The sequence below is a fragment of the Hylobates moloch genome, unplaced genomic scaffold (genome assembly GCF_009828535.3).
Source record: "Hylobates moloch isolate HMO894 unplaced genomic scaffold, HMol_V3 SCAFFOLD_8, whole genome shotgun sequence".
Lineage (NCBI taxonomy): Eukaryota > Metazoa > Chordata > Mammalia > Primates > Hylobatidae > Hylobates > Hylobates moloch.
In genome coordinates this window covers 32,018,878-32,036,628 of record NW_026652283.1, presented here as the reverse complement: position 1 = coordinate 32,036,628, position 17,751 = coordinate 32,018,878, and the positions used below count along the sequence as shown (strand labels likewise).

The following is a 17,751-nucleotide window of genomic DNA, read 5'->3' as shown; positions in this document are numbered from 1 at the left end:
GCCAGCTAATTTTGTATTTTTAGTAGAGACAGGGTTTCTCCATGTTGGTCAGGCTAGTCTCGACTCCCGACCTCAGGTGATCCACCTGCCTCGGCCTTCCAAAGTGCTGGGATTACAGGCGTGAGCCACGGCACCCAGCTAAAAGAGTAATTTCTAATTCTTCTCTTTCCGTGGTTCCTCTATTCAAAACTATTCATGTCCCAGATCCAAAGGATTCTCTAAGGCAGTGTTAAAGTGCTGATCAGTGAGGAGATAGGGAATTTATGCAAGAGCATAAACCAAGCCCTGTTTCCTTCATGGAGAAAGCCTCATCAGCTGGACTAAATAGTGTGCTTAGTGACACAGTTAATTACTAGTCTGGCTCAAGCTTCTTACTTTGTTACAAACAAGCTTCTTACTTTGTTACAAACCAGTAACTTTGTTACTGACCAACTGACAGTCTCAGACTGTACCTTGTCCCAGAAGGGTACAAAATGAGGTTCTAAGGGCAAATATGGACCTTTACATAGGGACCACACTCTAGCATGACAATGAAGATCATGTAGTCATCCCTTTGTCTTAGCCCCAAGTTCTGAAGAATTTTTCTTAACATTGCTAGTCTGTTTCCTCTTTTTTTCACTAAGCACTGTGTTTTAAAGTTCTATCCATGTGAATATCCATCCTTTGCTTTTCTTTCATTTATTTATTTATTTATTTTGAGGCCAGTTTATGAGATTGGCTAACTTTTTATTTTTGGTAGAGACATGGTTTTGCCATGTTGCCTAGGCTGGTCTCCAACTCCTGGCCTCAAGCAATCCACCCTCCTCAGGGTCCCAAAGTGTTGGGATTACAGGTGTGAGCCACCATGCATGGCCTACCCTTTGCTTTTCTAACAGCTGCATAATATTCCATGGTAACTCTCCTATTCCAGCTTCATGCCACCAGAAATAATTCTGCAAAGAACATCTTCACGTGTCTCCTGGTTTGGGCTCTTCACCTCTTAAGATTTTGTAACAGTCTTGTAAGTGTCTCCCTATTTCCAATTTCTGCCTAATTCAAATCTCTCTCTGCTCACCGTACAGTTCTAAAACCTTTGATAGCTCCCCATGACTAAAAGGGGAAATGCTCTTACTTCATCCTGGTCCCTAAGATTCTACTCCCAGTGACTTGGCTTTATGTCTCACTACTATGCTATTCATATTGTATCTTCCATTCACACTGGAGTGCTACTTTCTGGTCTTCTCTCATATTTCTACCTTTCCTGCCTGTCAAACCTTTACTCTTTTTTTTTTTTTTTTTTTGAGACGGAGTCTCGCTCTGTCGCCCAGGCTGGAGTGCAGTGGCGCAATCTCGGCTCACTGCAAGCTCTGCCCCCCGGGTTCATGCCATTCTCCTGCCTCAGCCTCTCCAAGTAGCTGGGACTACAGGCGCCCGCCACCACGCCCGGCTAATTTTTTTTTTTTGTATTTTTTAGTAGAGACGGGGTTTCACCGTGGTCTCGATCTCCTGACCTCGTGATCCGCCTGCCTCGGCCTCCCAAAGTGCTGGGATTACAAGCGTGAGCCACCGCGCGGCACTCTCTCCAATGCATTTCCTCCCATTTGCAACTGTCAGATACTACCAATGTTCAAAAGTAACCCCCTTGACAAAGCTTTCTTCTTTTCCTTATAAGAAATTTCAAAAGTTTGTTAATCTCCCGCTTGTGATATTATTCTACATATATTACAGTTATTTATTTATTTTATTTTTTTGAGACAGTCTCGCTCTGTCGTCCAGGCTGGAGTGCAGTGGCGCGATCTCAGCTCAGTGCAACCTCTGCCTCCTGGGTTGAGGCGATTCTCCTGCCTCAGCCTCCGGAGTAGCTGGGACTACCGGCGCCACCACTACTCCTGGCTAATTTTTGTATTTTCAGTACATGCCGCGGTTTTGCCATGTTGGCTAGGCTGGTCTCCAGCTCTCCTGATCTCAAGTGCCTCGGCCTCCCAAAGTGCTGGGATTACAAGCGTGAACCACCGTGCCCAGCTAATTTTTGTATCTTTAGTAGAGGCGGGGTTTCGCCACGTTGCCCAGGCTAGTCTCGAACTCCTAAGCTCAAGCAATTCTCCCACCTTGGCCTCCCAAGTTTAATGTAAAATATCAGATGCCATTGTTTTAGAAAGCCTTCCGTAGATTAAGGAGATTGTTCTCCTTATCCTGAAGATGTCTATTTTTTACATGGCAATATTAACGGACTGAAAGCTCCTGGAGAGACGCAATTGCCCTTGTAACTTCCATTTCCGTACAATTTCTGGTAGGAAATAATAGTAACACTTAGTGGTGTTTATTATTTGCTAGGCATCCTTATAAGGGTTTTACATGTGTTAAATTTATCCCTCAGGACAACTCCATGTGATGGGTGCTATTATCACAGAAATTTTATAGATAAAGAACCTGGGCACAGGGAGAGGTTACGTTACCCGTCCATGGTCACGTGGCTGGTGAATGGCAGAGCCGGGGGCTGAACCCAGCAATCTCAGCCAGGGATCCGTGGTCTTAACCACTTTGCTACGTTTATCCCAGGGTCTGTCGATGTTTATTCCAGTTGCAGGGGTGGAATTCTGCTAGAAGCTTTTGAGAACCTCATCTAGTGTCGTGTTTTTTTCTACCAAGGCTTTTAGCTGCTAAGAAAGAGGCCACTGCCGGCAACAGCCGGGGCGCCGAGCTGTCAGGGCTGACTGAGGAAGGGACACTCATCGCGCAGCGGAGTGTCGGAGGCGCAAGCCCGCCAAGAGACCCCCTTGGCACAACTGTCCTCAGCCAGGAAACGACACATCAGGAACCCAGGGACAGAAACACACGCGGGGCCTCTTCAGAGGTCGGGGGTGGGGGTGGGAAAGGGGCGGGGAGGAAGAGCAGCGCAGGGCCTGGCTGTTTGGAGGAGGTGCTGGGGCGGCGCGAAGGGAGGCGGGACAGGGTAGACTCACAGATCCAGGAGCTGACTGACCCGCCGTGGGCGAGGCATCGCTGCAGCGTCTGAAACCTCTTCCGCGGTCCCAGGGCCTCCAGGACCCAGCCAGGGACCGTCCGCCAACTCCCGCCCACCGCGCGACGCGTAGGTTTTTGTGACGTCACACGGATTTTCCGGTGACCGGGGCGTGGCCACGCTTCGGACTCCACAAGGAAAGAAGAGAGCCCCCCTTGGGGCGGAGCCACTGAGGGCTGCGCGGAAGAGGCCGGGTGTGATAAAACATAACGAGGCCCTAAACTCGAACGCGACGTGACGGGAGTTGTAGTTCTTTCACCTGGCGGGCGTCTGCTCGGGTTCAGCCGCAGGAGGTTTCTCGGGAGTTCAGCCCAGCGCGCAGCCCCGCCGCGATGCCGCGAGCCGAGAACTCTCCTGGGGCGAAGGGAGCGCTGAGAATTCGCTGCTTTTACTAAAAGGATGCGTTGGATGCTGTGCCATACCCTTGGCGATGCGCACTGGAGACCCGCTCGGATACGGACTCCATTAACATCAAACGGAGCGTGGTAGAGGATCCGAGTTTACTGAGCGCTTCCAGGAAGCGTGCACTGAGCTACGTGCTTTCTATGCCTTAGTTCAATACTTAACCATATTGATTATAATCCGGTGAAGTCGTAATTATTTAGCCTTATTTTACAGATGAGGACACTGCGGACCAACAAGTAACCTCACTAAGAATTTCGTCATGGAGGAGAAGGGAACCTGTATTCAAATTAGGAAGGATCCCGAAGAAAGGGGACCTTTAGGTAGAATTTTCTCTTTGGTTCTGCTGCAGAGTACTTGCTGCTTTTTAGTGCTCCCCCCAACCCCCTCATTCTTCCTTGTAGATTAATCTGTTGTTTATATGCTGGGTTCCTTTTTTAAGCTGCTTGAAAGTTGGAACCCACTGCTGTTCGCCTGTTCAGGATGCTGCACATTCAATCAACATGTATTTATTAAGCTTTGAACGAGGGCTAGGGATCGTGCTGGGTGCTGAGGATTCAGTGGCGAACACTTGGGTCAGACAAGTAAAAAGGCAATTAGAATAACTGTTAAATGCTTAGATGGGGTTAGTTCTATGGAAGCACCCATGGTTGGGGGGGTGGGATACAGATCAGAGACAAAAGGATGGTCTGCAGGTAGTTTGGGATGGCTACACTGGAGAGTGATCAAGAGTGAATGTAGGGCAGGGATTGGCCGACTTTTTCCATAAAGTGCTCTGAAAGTTGCAGATTCCAGGAGAAGTAACTATTGTCAGACCCAGACAAATTGGAGCTCAGAGACCAGAAAGGAAGGGAACTCATGCTCATATGTCTGAGATAAGAACTGTCTCAAGGCCGGACGCGGTGGCTCACAACTGTAATCCTAGTACTTTGGGAGGCTGAGGCGGGCAGATCACGAGGTCAGGAGTTTGAGATCAGCCTGGCCAACGTGGTGAAACCCCCGTCTCTACTAAAAATACAAAAAAAAAAAAAAAATCCGGGTGTGGTGGCGGGCGCCTGTAATCCCAGCTACTAAGGAGGCTGAGGCAGGAGAATCGCTTGAACCCAGAGGAGGTTGTAGTGAGCCGAGATCGTGCCACTGCACTCCAGCCTGGGGCGACAGAGCAAGACCCCGTCTCAAAAAAAAAAAAAAGAAAAGAAAGAACTGCCTCAAAGACTTTAAAAAATAAACCAAAAAACCCACAATTTCTGCACATCTTTCATGCATTTAAATGTTTTGCACAACTTGCTCGTTTTGCAAATATGCGCACATTTCTATGACAAGATTTATTGCTAAATATTCTTTAAAACTGCAGCAGTTCAGATAAGATACTGTCGAAAGGACGTTTGGCCCAGCAGCAGCACCTCCACCAATGAACGGACTCCAATTCTTGATTTGAGCCTCGGGAACCAATCAACTTTGTTTCCAAGACGTTTATGTGAACTTCTCTCCTTTACCAGTAAAATCTTCCCCCTATTCTTCCCTTCTCCAGACCTGTGGCTTGCCATAGCTGTACATCTTGGATTATAATTCTTTTTGTTCACTCCCAAAGAAACTCAGTATCTTTGGAGAAATATTTCTTTGTTGTCTTTTAGCTTCGCAGAGCCAAACAAGAAATATTTTAGGTTTTGTGGGCCATGCTGGCTTGGTCACAGCTATTCAACTTGTAGCTTAAAATTAGCCATATACAGTATGAATGGGTGGGTCTGTGTTCCAATAAAACCTTATCCTAAACACTGAAGTTTGAATTTTATGTAATTTTCAACTGTCATGAAATACTCATCTTTTGATCTTTTTCAGCCACTGAAGAATGTAAAAGCCATCCTTAAGTTGCAAGCTATGCAAAAACAGACAGTGGACTGGATTTGACCCTTGAGCCATTTGCCCATGTGCCCTCACCTGATCTAGAAAGCTAAAATGCACATGCCTCACACCTATAATCCCAGCACTTTGGGAGACCGAGGTGGACGGATCACCTGAGGTTAGGAGTTCGAGACCAGCCTGGGCAATATGGCAAAACTCCGTCTCTACTAAAAGTACAAAAAAATTCGCTGGGTGTGGTGGCAGGTGCCTGTAATCCCAGCTACTCAGGAGGCTGAGGCAGGAGAATCGCTTGAACCCAGGAGGCAGAGGTTGCAGTGAGCCGAGATTGCACCACTGTACTCCAGCCTGGGCAACAAGAGTGAGACTCTGCCTCAAAAACAAAAAAATTACAAATTTTAAGATGGTGAAAGCAGAGCACTAAGCCGAGGGTGGAGCCTGTGTGACTGCACATTTTGCCCACCCATGAAGCCAGCCCTGGGTGCGTCCAACTTCAGGATTCTCCCCCCAAAAATCAGTTCAGGAACCCTTTGTCAAAATAAAATTCAAAGACAAATATGAGCACAGAGAGACATTTTCACTTGCAGTTCAAGAAAATCAGACTTTCAGAGAGTGGCTCGCTAAATAGAATAGAGGAATTTATAGCTCAGATGAAATGGCAGATATTTATAGCTCAGATATGGCAGTTCATTCCAATTGGATAAGAACAAGATGTTCCTGTTTTTTGGTAAGGAAAACAGGATGTTCTTGTTTTTGTGGCTTATCTCTGGAGGCAAAGCTTTTAGGATTTCCTGTTAGTCAAGGCTTTTAGGAGGTTCCCGCTATTCATGGTTTATCTTTGAATGCAAAGTTATTGGGAATGAACGTCTTTTCTCGTGTATCGTAAGTGATTTGTAGGCAGGGCTAGGCTAAGGGCAAGATATTTTCCTTTTCTCCTCTCTGTTTGCTGTGCCCACTTTAATATAGTTTCTAGCTCAGAATCTCCTCCACTTCCTACCATAGCTACCATACAAAGTAAACGTTGTCATAGATTGTTGCTCTGGGTTTGTTTTATTTATTTATTTTTTTTTTTGAGACGGAATCTCGCTCTGTCACCCAGGCTGGAGTGCAGTGGCGCGATCTCGGCTCACTGCAACCTCTGCCTCCTGGATTCAAGCAATTCTCCTGCCTCAGCCTCCCAAGTAACTGGGATTACAGGCATGTGCCACATGCCTGGCTAATTTTTTTTGTATTTTTAGTAGAGACGAGGTTTCACCATATTGGCCAGGTTGGTCTCGAACTCCTGACCTTGTGATCCACCCACCTCGACCTCCCAAAGTGCTGCGATTACAGGCGTGAGCCACCGCACCCAGCCTCTGGGTTTGTTTTATAAAAATAATTAACAAAATTACTTTTCTTAAATCATGCTGTTAATTCATAATGTAATATATGAGCTGTATGTGGACCCATGTTTTAAAATATAATAAATATATATAAAACAAGTATATCTTATTTATATGAATGTGTGCTTTCACAGCAACAGAATGGAGCTAAGCTAGGTGAGCCCCTACTTTATTATCCTACCATGTGTAGGTTATTTTCAAATAGGATTGCTCTTAACTCTCAAGGTGTCCTTTGAGAAAATAACACATGCTCTTTTTATTTAGTTTCTTTTCATAGCTTGTTTTATAATATCACACTCCAAATTGGAAATAACAGTGCCCATGCTCATGGATTGTTATACATTGTTAAAATTTCCCATTGGCTAGAAACACTTGCTTTAATTTGTTTCTAGTTTAGAGATCTGTGACTTTCAAATTCTCGGGAGTCTGAGTCATACAATGGATGACTCAGGATCCAAGCAGGTTAAGAGTTGGGCAAGTTCAAACAGGAGAAGCAAGGAGATGTTAATAAATGAGCTGTTCCCAAAGGTGTGGACAGAGTTAGGGCAGAGCAAGGGTAAGGGTAGTTCAGTACTGTAGCGCTACAATAGCAGGAAGCCCTTGCCTCTTCTAGTCCTGGAGGGCAAAACCAAAACCTTGCCAGAGTGACCACAGGTGAAGCCACCTGAAAGGAACTGTGGCCTTTGAATTTGTAACCACCCAAGGGGTTCACCTTGCCTCCTGCCTAGAAAGAGCTGATTCATCAAGACGGGGGAATCGTAATAGAGAAAGAGTAATTCACACAGAGCCAGCTGTGCGGGAGACAGTTTTATTATTATCAAATCAGTCTCCCCAAGCATTTGGGGAGCAGAGTTTTTTTTTGTTTGTGTTTTTTTTCAGAGTCTTGCTCTGTCACCTAGGCTGGAGTGCAGTCGTGCTGTCTTGGCTCACTGCAACCTCTGCCTCCTGGGTTCAAGTGATTCTCCTGCCTCAGCCTCCCAAGTAACTGAGATTACAGGCATGTGCCACCACACCCGGCTAATTTTGTATTTTTAATAGAGACGGGGTTTCACTATGTTGGTCAGGCTGGTCTGGAACTCCTGACCTTGGGTGATCCACCCACCTCAGCCTCCAAAAGTGCTGGGATTACAGATGTAAGCCACCACGCCCAGCCAGGAGCAGAATCTTTAAGGACAAATTAGTGGGTTGGGGGAAGCCAGTGACCCAGGAGTGCTGATTGGTCAGGTCGGAAATGAAATCATAGGTAGTTGAAGCTGTCTTCTTGTGCTGAGTCACTTCCTGGGTGAGAGCCACAAGATCAGATTAGCCAGTTTATCCATCTGGGCGGTGCCAGCTGATCCGGCAATTGCAGGGTCTGCAAAATATCTCAAGCACTGAGATATTTGAAGAAAATCTTGAAGCCTCCAGTTGCATGACTCTTAAACCATAATTTCTAATCTTGTAGCTAATGTTAGTCCTACAAAGGGAATCTAGTCCCCAGCCAAGAAGGAGGTCTGCTTTGGGAAAGGGCTGTTATCATCTTTGTTTTAAACTATAAGTTTCTCTCAAAGTTAGTTCGGCCTGTGCCCAGGAATGAACAAGGAGGTCAGAAGCAAGATGGAGTCGGTTAAGTTCGATCTCTTTCACTGTCTCAGGGATCATTTTGCAAAGGCAGTTTCAGTCTGATAAGGCAACCTAGCCAGCCTGCTGTGATCCAGCCAGGAAGGGGCTACAGGAATACCCTTCAAGCTCCATTCTTCATCCCCTTTTTGATGTCCTGCTGTTGGCTGTCATTGCTTCAGCCAACCAGAAGTTAGAGCTCAAAGCATCCCCGTTTATGTGGTCGATAAAAGTCAGCTTCTCAGAACCCAGAGTAGAGAAGGAGAGAAATTGGAAAATATGTAACTCATCAATAGATGACTGATTTTTTTGGTAAAGCTATTAAATATCAAAAACATTTTGAAAATTAATAAGAATAGCTTCATCTGAGCCAAATAATAATTATTATAGTTTCCTTTCTTTTTTTTTTTTGAGACAGTCTCACGCTCTCGCCCAGGCTGGAGTGCAGTGGCGTGATCTTGGCTCACTGCAATCTCCGCCTCCTGGGTTCAAGCGATTCTCCTGCCTCAGCCTCCCAAGTAGCTGGGATTATAGGAGCCGGCCACAAAGCCCAGCTATTTTTTGCGTGTTTTTAGTAGAGATGGGGTTTCACCATGTTGGCCAGGCTGGTCTCCAACTCCTGACCTCAGGTGATCCTCCTGCCTGAGCCTCCCAAAGTGCTGGGATTACAGGCATGAGCCACCATGCCCAGCCTATTATAATTTCATAACAGTGAGAGGGATGACAGTTGTGGTCTTTCACTAAGATGCTGGGAGCCAGTGCAATGACAGCTTAAACCACTGTCTTTTTTTTGATTAGCTTCACTTGTTATTTTTATTTTTAGAAAGTTATATAATTCCTAACTCACAATTACTGGTCATTGCAATGGAATCAAATGCCTGGTATTTCTGTCAGATATTCAGACTTTCAAACCCCATTACTTACATTCATTCAAACAAATATTTAATACCTGTTACATACCAGGTGGGATATATCAGTACATGAATATGTCCTCTAGGAGCTTACATTCTAGTGTGAGAGATAGAAAAGCACACAAACAAAACAGCATGTGGAGATACGAACTATAAAGAACAAGATGGGAAGGATGGATTGAGAGAAAGAGAGAGATTTACTTTTGCTCAGGTGGTCAGGGAAGGCTTCTCTAATGCTGTGACACTTTTGCTGAGATCTGAGGATTAAAAAGGAGGCAGCTATGCAGAGATTTAGAGACAGGGGGAAAAGAAAGACACTGAAGTAAAAATGTGCTTGGTATCATTTGAAGGACAGAAGGAGGTCAGTGTGGCTGAATGGAGGAGGGAGTAGGAGGAAATGGGATTGGCTGAGCCTGGGCCCAAATCAGGTAAAACCTTAACGATCAAAAAACTGTCTTTGGGCCAGGCCTGGTGGCTCACGCCTGTAATCCCAGCACTTTGGGAGGCTGAGGCGGGTGGATCACTTGAGGTCAGGAGTTTGAGACCAGCCTGGCCAACATGGCAAAACCCCATCTCTACTAAAAATACAAAATTTAGCCTGGCGTGTGGTGGCAGGTGCCTGTAATCCCAGCCACTCAGAAGGCTGAGACACAAGAATCTCTTCAACCTCAGAGGCAGAGGTTGTAGTAAGCTGAGATGGTGCCACTGCACTCCAGCCTGGGCGACAGAGCCAGACTCCATCTCAAAAAAAAAAAACAAAAAACCAGCTGGGCGCAGTGACTCATGCCTGTAATCCCAGCACTGTGGGGAGCCAAATTCACATTCCCACGCATTGGCAAAGCCTGCAGACAGGGAAGTAGGTGGCATGGCAAAGACCTGACCGCTGAAGATCCTGGGTAGCTTCCTGTTCTTACCAGATCAGTGAAGCGCTGTGAATGGCTTTTCATAGTTAATGGTTAGCACAGGACAGACTGCGGAGGCCGCATCAATTGAAGACAAAAACAATTATTGTGTGGACTTTTGACCCCTGGCACGTATAAAAGCACTGAATAAACCAGAGCTTGGGTCGCTTCCCTATCAGGGGACCGTCCTTCCTAATCCCACTTCTCTGTGTCTTTCTTTCATCATTCTCCTCACTACTTCTCAGTGCATCCCTGAATAACCCCTGCGGCCGGACCGCTAGAGGTGGCGCCCAAACAGGGACCCGAGAAATACTGTGAGAAGAACGCCCAGTTCTGGTAAGTTCTGCAGAAGTTGTGAGTATAAACAGTTGTGGGTGCATAGTCATACATTAGGAGTAAAAATGGGACATTCTGGTTCTAAGGAACGAGCTCTTTACATTCAAGTGTTGCAATCTATGATGCATGCCCGTGGGGCTTCTATAAAAACTAAGCAGTTAGAAAAATTCTTGGAGACAGTACAAGAGGCATGTCCTTGGTTCCCTGAGGAAGGCACTATTAACATGGATACCTGGTCAAAGGTGGGGGAAGGCCTGCGGAAGCATTATACTCTGCATGGCCCTGATGGAATTCCTGTAGATACCTTTGGGCTTTTTAACCTGGTCCAGGAGTGCCTTGTGCCTTGCCCTGAGGCTTACAAGCCCCTTGGGACTACATCCTGTGGGGAACCTTCTGCCCCTATCATGCCTGAGGAAAAGTTGGTTGTTTGTCATCAACCGTCTCCAAGAGATGAGAAATTGTCTTGTGAGGAGACTGAAAAATTACCATTGCCTACTTCTCCTGCTTCACCTCTGCTTTCACCAGGGGAAGATGAAGAGGCCCTGGTAAGTGCTTTTGCAGCTACCTTTATTAAAAAGCCCCCTGGGGCTCCTAATGCTTGCTTGCCTCCCTTAAACTTGAGCACCTTGCCTGCAACTGTTATGTCTCCCCTTGAAGGGGCTCTTCATCAAGCTCGTATGTCGGGGGAGACTCTTGAGGGTTTTCATGCTTTCCCCGTCAGGCTTAACCCACAGACAAATCAGCAATATCATGAGCCTCTGCCTTTTAAGACTTTAAAGGACCTTAAGGCTGCTGTAGTTCAATATGGAACTACAGCACCCTTTACTTTAGCCATGGTGGAAACTTTGGCAGAGGATGCTTTACCTCCTAATGATTGGAAGGGCATAGCAAAAGCCTGCCTAGACGGGGGTGACTACTTGTTGTGGAAAACTGAATTTTTGGAAAAAGCTGAGGAAATTTCTCGCCGTAATCGCTTGGCGGGTAATCAGGTTACTTATGAAATGCTCACTGGCCTAGCTAACTTTTCAGATACTGCTAATCAAATTGGTTGGGAAAGATGGATTTATGATCAAGTATCTAATATTGCCCTCTCTGCCTGGAAGAAATTGCCATCTTCCAAACGCACAGAGGAACTTACAAAAATTCGTCAGGGACCTGACGAGCCTTATCAGAACTTTGTCTCTTGGTTATTACAAGCAGTAGGCCGAGTGATCAGTGACTCTGAGGCAGGTACTGTTATTGTAAAGCAACTTGCTTTTGAAAATGCGAATGGCGCTTGTCAAGCCGCTATTCGCCCATACAAGAAAAATGGGACTCTAGAAGATTATATTCGCTTATGTTCTGAAATTGGTCCTGCTTTTAGTCAAGGTGTGGCTTATGCTGCAGCTATGAAAGGAGTTCCTGTTTCTCAGATTTATTTGCAGGTGCAGGGTAGGGGCCAAAATAAGCGGCTTCAAAACAAGGGAGGTAATCAAACTTGTTTTAATTGTGGTAAACCAGGACATTTTAAGAACCAATGCCGCCACATGCCCACAAGTTCAGGGAAGTCACCTAAGGCTCGACCTACTTCCTTGTGCCCTCAATGCCAACGTGGGTTTCATTGGATGAATGAATGTAGGTCTCGTACTGATTCTCAAGGCAACCCTCTTTCCCCTCAGGGAAACCAGAAGTGGGCCTCTCCCCGGGCCCGACAAACAATAGGGGCCCTTCAGACAGTACCTCCAGTGACCTCCATGAGTCCCTCCAATCCCTTTCACGAGCCACCCCAGGGTCAGCAGGATTGGACTTGTGTGCCACCTCCAGCTACGTACTAACACCTGAAATGGGTCCGCAGCGCATTCCTACAGGAGTGTTTGGGCCTCTCCCTAAGGAGACTGTTGGGTTAATTATTGGAAGAAGCAGTGTCCTCTTTAAGGGGTTAATTGTCTATCCTGGAATAATTGACTCTGACTATACTGGGGAGCTTCAAGTTATGGCTTCCACCTCTCAAGCTGTGGTCACTGTATCTAAAGGTCAGCATGTGGCCCAACTTCTACTTCTACCCTATGTTTCTCAAATAGGGCAAACAGCTTCCTCTACTGCACGCGGCAGTCGCGGTTTTGGTTCCTCTGATGTCTACTGGCTGCAGGCTGTTGATGCCGAGAGACCTACCCTGCAACTTCAAATAGAAGGAAAGACTTTTTCAGGCTTAATTGATACTGGAGCAGATGTTTCTGTATTCAGTTTACAATTTTGGCCCGCTTCATGGCCTCTTACTGCCTCTATAACTCATCTACAAGGTATTGGAATGTCTCAAAACCCCCAGCAAAGTGCACAAATATTAACTTGGACTGATCAAGAAGGTCACCAGGGAAAATTTCAACCCTATGTGTTACCCCACTTACCTTGTAATTTATGGGGACGTGATGTGTTACAACAAATGGGCATTTATTTGTTTAGTCCAAACCCCATTGTGTCCCAACAGTTGCTCCGGCAGGGACTGCTCCCCAACCAAGGATTAGGAAAACATAACACTGGCATTCTTGCTCCAGTACAAGTTACACCAAAAAATGATCGACATGGTTTGGGTTTTCCCCAAGGCCACTGATCCTAGCTGCCCCCTTAACTGCAGATGCTATTCAGTGGAAATCTAATGAACCTGTTTGGGTGGATCAGTGGCCTTTAACTCAGGAGAAATTATTGGCAGCCACTCAATTAATTCAGGAGCAGCTCCTTGCTGGTCATATTGAACCATCTACTAGCCCTTGGAATACACCAATATTTGTTATTAAAAAGAAATCCGGAAAATGGAGGTTACTACAGGATTTGCGGGCCGTAAATGCCACTATGTTACCCATGGGGGCATTGCAACCTGGCCTTCCCTCTGCTGCAGCTATACCAAAAAATTGGCCAGCTTTTGTCATAGATCTTAAGGACTGCTTCTTTACAATTCCTCTCCATTCAAGTGATAAAGTTCGATTTGCTTTTAGCCTACCCTCTATTAATTTTCAACAGCCAATGGCTAGGTATCAGTGGAAGGTCTTGCCTCAAGGCATGGCTAATAGCCCTACTTTATGTCAAAAATATGTGGCCATGGCTTTACAATCTTTTAGGGCTCAGTTTCCTCACATTTATTGCTTACATTACATGGATGACATTTTAATTGCAGGAGAGGTTTTCGCAGAATTGCGACAAGCCTTATTATTTTTACAGCAGCATTTGCCTACCTTTGGTCTGCAAATAGCAGAGGAAAAAATCCAACAAACCTTTCCTCTTATTTATCTTGGTCAAAAAATTGCAGAAACCACTGTTTCTCCTCAAAAGATACAATTTAACCTCTCCAAATTGCAAACACTCAATGATTTTCAAAAATTGCTTGGAGACATAAACTGGGTTCGACCTTTTCTGTCCCTTACTACTGCTGACTTATTACCCTTGTTCAATATTCTAAGAGGAAGCAGTGATCCCACTTCTCCCCGAACTCTTACTCCAGAAGCAAAACTAGCCTTACAACTTGTAGAGTCCGCAATTCAGCAAGCTCATGTTTCTCGCATAGATTACACTCAACCTCTGCTTCTGTTATTTCTTACCCCTCACTTATATCCCACAGCGGTGTTTTGGCAACACTCCCCTTTAGAGTGGTTACATCTGCCCTCCACCCGTCATAAGACTATCCAGCCTTATGCAGAATTAGTGAGTCAACTTATCATGGCCGGCCGCAAGAGATCTCATCAGATATATGGAGAAGACCCTGATATCCTCACTGTTCCCTTTACTCAACAGCAAATCGTTTCTCTTTATCAATTCAACCTTCCTTGGCAAATAGCACTTAGCAATTTTACTGGACAATTGTCAACTCATTACCCTAAACATAAATTGTTAACCTTTTTTCAGCGTACTTCATTTGTTCTTCCTCTTCCTCATTCTCATCAACCATTAGCCCATGCTCACCTTTTGTTCACTGATGGTTCAAAAACAGGTGTTGCAGCCGTCATCGCTGACAACCGTCCTTTTCAGTTTCCCACTACTTATTCTTCTCCGCAGCGAGTTGAACTGTTTGCCGTGTGCCAAGCCTTACAAATGTTCCCCTCTGAGCCCACTAACATCTATACTGACAGTGAGTGGGTTTTTCGCAGTAGCACTCATATCAAATCTGCTACTATTTCTTCCTTGCTTGATGATGAACTTTACCAGTTACTTTCGCTTCTACAATCATGTTGTCGACAGCGTACCGCTGCCTATTTTGTAGGACATATCCGGAGTCATTCTCTGTTGCCTGGACCGTTGTCTGCCAGAAATGCAGCTGCTGATAAACTTTGTTTTCTCACGGAAAATGCTGTCCAGCGAGCAGCTAATTCCCATGCCATACATCATCAAAATGCTCACAGTTTACGATTGCAGTTCAAAATCACTCGTGAAGCTGCTCGTGCTATTGTGAAGCATTGCTCCACCTGCCCTCAACTGCAACCTGTTCCTCATTATGGAGTTAATCCTCGAGGCTTGCAGCCCCTACATTTGTGGCAGATGGATGTTACTCACTACCCTCCTTTTGGTAAATCTAGTTACATCCGTGTTTGTGTAGATACCTTTTCAGGTTTCCTTTTAGCCTCCGCACGCTCTGGAGAGGCTGTTAAAGATGTTAAAGCTCACTTACTCTATTGTTTTCAAACTTTGGGAATTCCCCGGCAACTCAAGACAGATAATGCACCAGCTTATGTTGCTAAAGCCTTTCACTCTTTCCTTGCACAATTTAATATTTCACATTGCACTGGCATCCCTTATAACCCACAGGGTCAGGGTATTGTTGAACGTGCACACTCCACCATTAAACATCAGCTTGAAAAAATTAAAAAGGGGGAACTTTACCCCCGCACACCTGCGAATTATTTGCATCATGCTCTATATGTGTTGAATTTTTTGCGCCTGGATGCCGCAGGACGCTCTGCTGCTGAGCGGTTTTGGCATCCGGAGGCATCTACAAAAGCTCTTGTGAGGTGGAGGGACCCACTGACTGGACAATGGCATGGACCTGACCCTGTGCTAATATGGGGACGAGGGAGTGTTTGTGTTTTTCCTGAAGGGTCTGATGGCGGACCTCGGTGGATTCCGGAGAGGCTCGTCCGGCATGCGGAAAGGATTCCTGGTGAGAAACCTCAGTCTGCACACTCCTCCGAGCAGCCCTCCGGGAGTTCGTCTCGGAGCTCCTCGCCGTCGTCAGCGCCCTCGCCGTCTTGCCTTGGAAACACATAACTCTCCCTTTCCAACTTGGGGTCAAATAAAGCGTCTTGCAGTTACCGCACAAGATATGCTTACTACTGAAGGCAAGCCCTTCACCCCTGAAAATTTGTTCCTGGCCATGCTGGCTCTCCTGAGCTTCCAGGTATCGCCCACTGAAGGGAAAATTTACTGGGCTCATGTGCCTGAACCCCCTCTTTTGCGTCCTGTTACGTGGAATGACGCTAATGTGCCTGTATATACCAATAACACAGACTTATTTGGGGGCTTGGATGGAGACTTCATTATCCCTGTTTCCACTATATATAATTATACAGGATCCACTGCTACACTGCCTATTTGCCTTTCCTTTACTCCAATGGCTGGCTGCCTTACTCTTGGGCATTAAATTCGACGTGTGGCAGGATATCTGCCTACGGCGTTACATACTATTGTGCAGTGGCAGCTTTCATTCTGGGGATTTTTCCACTGAGGCGGTCGCCCCAAACAGCCAACATCTGCCTCATGTCCTTCCCCCATGCCCTGTTGTCAGGCCTGGACAAAATGTTGTCTCCAAATACCCTGTATGGCAAAGTTGTGCCTATCTACCTGGAACTCAACATCCGATTCCTCATTATGACATTAATCTCACTGACTGGTCTCGCCCATATGCTTACCTTCCTCCCATTTCTGGGATGCGTAATGTCGCTACTGGAGATTGGACGATGCCTATTATTACCACTCAGAAGGGACGAGTACAAGAACACATCTGGCGAGCCGCCGCTGCTTTAGGAGTGGTAGAATTCCTCTATCCAGAACAGACCACTCACAAGCGAGTTCGAACTGGGTTGCGTGCCTGTGTGCGTGCCCCCTATGTGTTCCTTTCTGGACCTTTTAATATTACTGTACAAGTCCACATGGGCAAGTTGGTGTCCCCACATTTAGCTCATAGCATTCCCCATCAAGGTGAAAAGGAATACATTATTCATTGCCTGCATTGTAACCTTACCAACTGCGTTACTAGAGACAATTTCAACTTAACTTTGGCTATTTTACAGCAGCCTCCTTTTGTGATGCTGCCTGTTCATCTTAATGAGACCTGGTGTACTGATCCTGGTTTTGCTGCATTACAAATAGTTGTTGAGTCTCTCACCCGAATAAAACGATTTTTAGGACTTTTCATTGCAGGAATAGTAGCACTTGTTACTGCTGTAGCTACTGCAGCAACTGCAGCTGTGGCTATTACAAAATCTATTCAAACTGCTCACTTTGTAAACGATCTTGCAAAAAATACTAGTACTGCTTTAGGAACTCAAGAACGAATTGATTTAAAAATCAATGCAAAATTAAATGCATTAGACGAGGCTGTTGAATTTCTAGGCATGAGGATAGAGGCCTTATCTACTAGACTCCCCCTAAAATATCATGCTGACTATGAATGGATCTGTATAACAGCTCATGAGTATAATCAGTCTCGATGGAGCTGGGAAGAAGTGCAGGCACACCTTCATGGAGTGTGGTCAGCTAGCAACTTCTCTTTAGATGTTGCCTCGCTACATAATGAAATACAAAAGGTGCAACAAGCACATTTAGATATCGTGAATCCAAAGGATGTTGCTGATAGCATTTTGTCTATTCTCCATAAGTTATCCCCTACATTTCATTTGTCTGCTATAATTATCAGTCTAGCCACCCTTGCATGTATTGTTTTATTAATTCTTTGTGTTTTCCCAGTCTGTCTCCGAGGAGCCTTCTCTGCCATCACCCAGCTCCGGATAAATCATCAACGGCTTCTTTGAGAAAGAAAAGGGGGAACTGTGGGGAACCAAATTCACATTCCCACGCATTGGCAAAGCCTGCAGACAGGGAAGTAGGTGGCATGGCAAAGACCTGACCGCTGAAGATCCTGGGTAGCTTCCTGTTCCTACCAGATCAGTGAAGCGCTGTGAATGGCTTTTCATAGTTAATGGTTAGCACAGGACAGACTGGGAGGCCGCATCAATTAAAGATAAAAACAATTATTGTGTGGACTTTTGACCCCTGGCATGTATAAAAGCACTGAATAAACCAGAGCTTGGGTCGCTTCCCTATCAGGGGACCATCCCTCCTAATCCCACTTCTCTGTGTCTTTCTTTCATCATTCTCCTCACTACTTCTCGGTGCAT

The 17,751-nt window shown here is 45.7% G+C and overlaps 2 protein-coding genes across 11 annotated transcripts in view; one reads left to right on the top strand and one right to left on the bottom strand.

Annotated features, from left to right (window-relative positions):
• The window catches only part of AMN1 (antagonist of mitotic exit network 1 homolog), a 64,617-nt gene extending 61,566 nt beyond the window's left edge, over positions 1–3,051 (bottom strand). For 4 of the 8 annotated variants that reach the window (XM_058442659.1, XM_032159985.2, XM_032159986.2 and 1 more), the window contains exon 1: positions 2,943–3,050. In XM_058442659.1, coding sequence (XP_058298642.1) covers positions 2,943–2,980 — 38 coding nt within the window. In that variant the 5' untranslated portion in view covers positions 2,981–3,050. Of the gene's footprint in view, positions 1–2,435; positions 2,893–2,942 lie in introns of those variants that run through there. The other 4 variants (XM_032159988.2, XM_058442661.1, XM_058442660.1 and 1 more) reach the window with 4 other exon arrangements.
• Positions 3,052–3,176: 125 nt separating this feature from the next.
• LOC131384038 (periphilin-1-like) lies at positions 3,177–17,464 on the top strand. Of its 3 annotated transcripts, XM_058442748.1 has the most exons (5): positions 3,177–3,486; positions 3,620–3,726; positions 10,303–10,393; positions 15,453–15,752; positions 17,321–17,464. In XM_058442748.1, the coding sequence occupies exons 4-5, from the start codon at positions 15,459–15,461 to the stop codon at positions 17,363–17,365; spliced, it is 339 nt and encodes a 112-aa protein (XP_058298731.1). In that variant the 5' UTR covers positions 3,177–3,486; positions 3,620–3,726; positions 10,303–10,393; positions 15,453–15,458; the 3' UTR covers positions 17,366–17,464. The 3 variants fall into 3 exon arrangements, 2 of the variants coding, with proteins under 2 accessions (XP_058298731.1, XP_058298730.1); XM_058442747.1 differs by having other exon boundaries at positions 3,177–3,726; XR_009214524.1 differs by lacking the exons at positions 15,453–15,752; positions 17,321–17,464 and adding an exon at positions 12,454–12,666 and having other exon boundaries at positions 3,177–3,726.
• Positions 17,465–17,751: the final 287 nt, after the last annotated feature.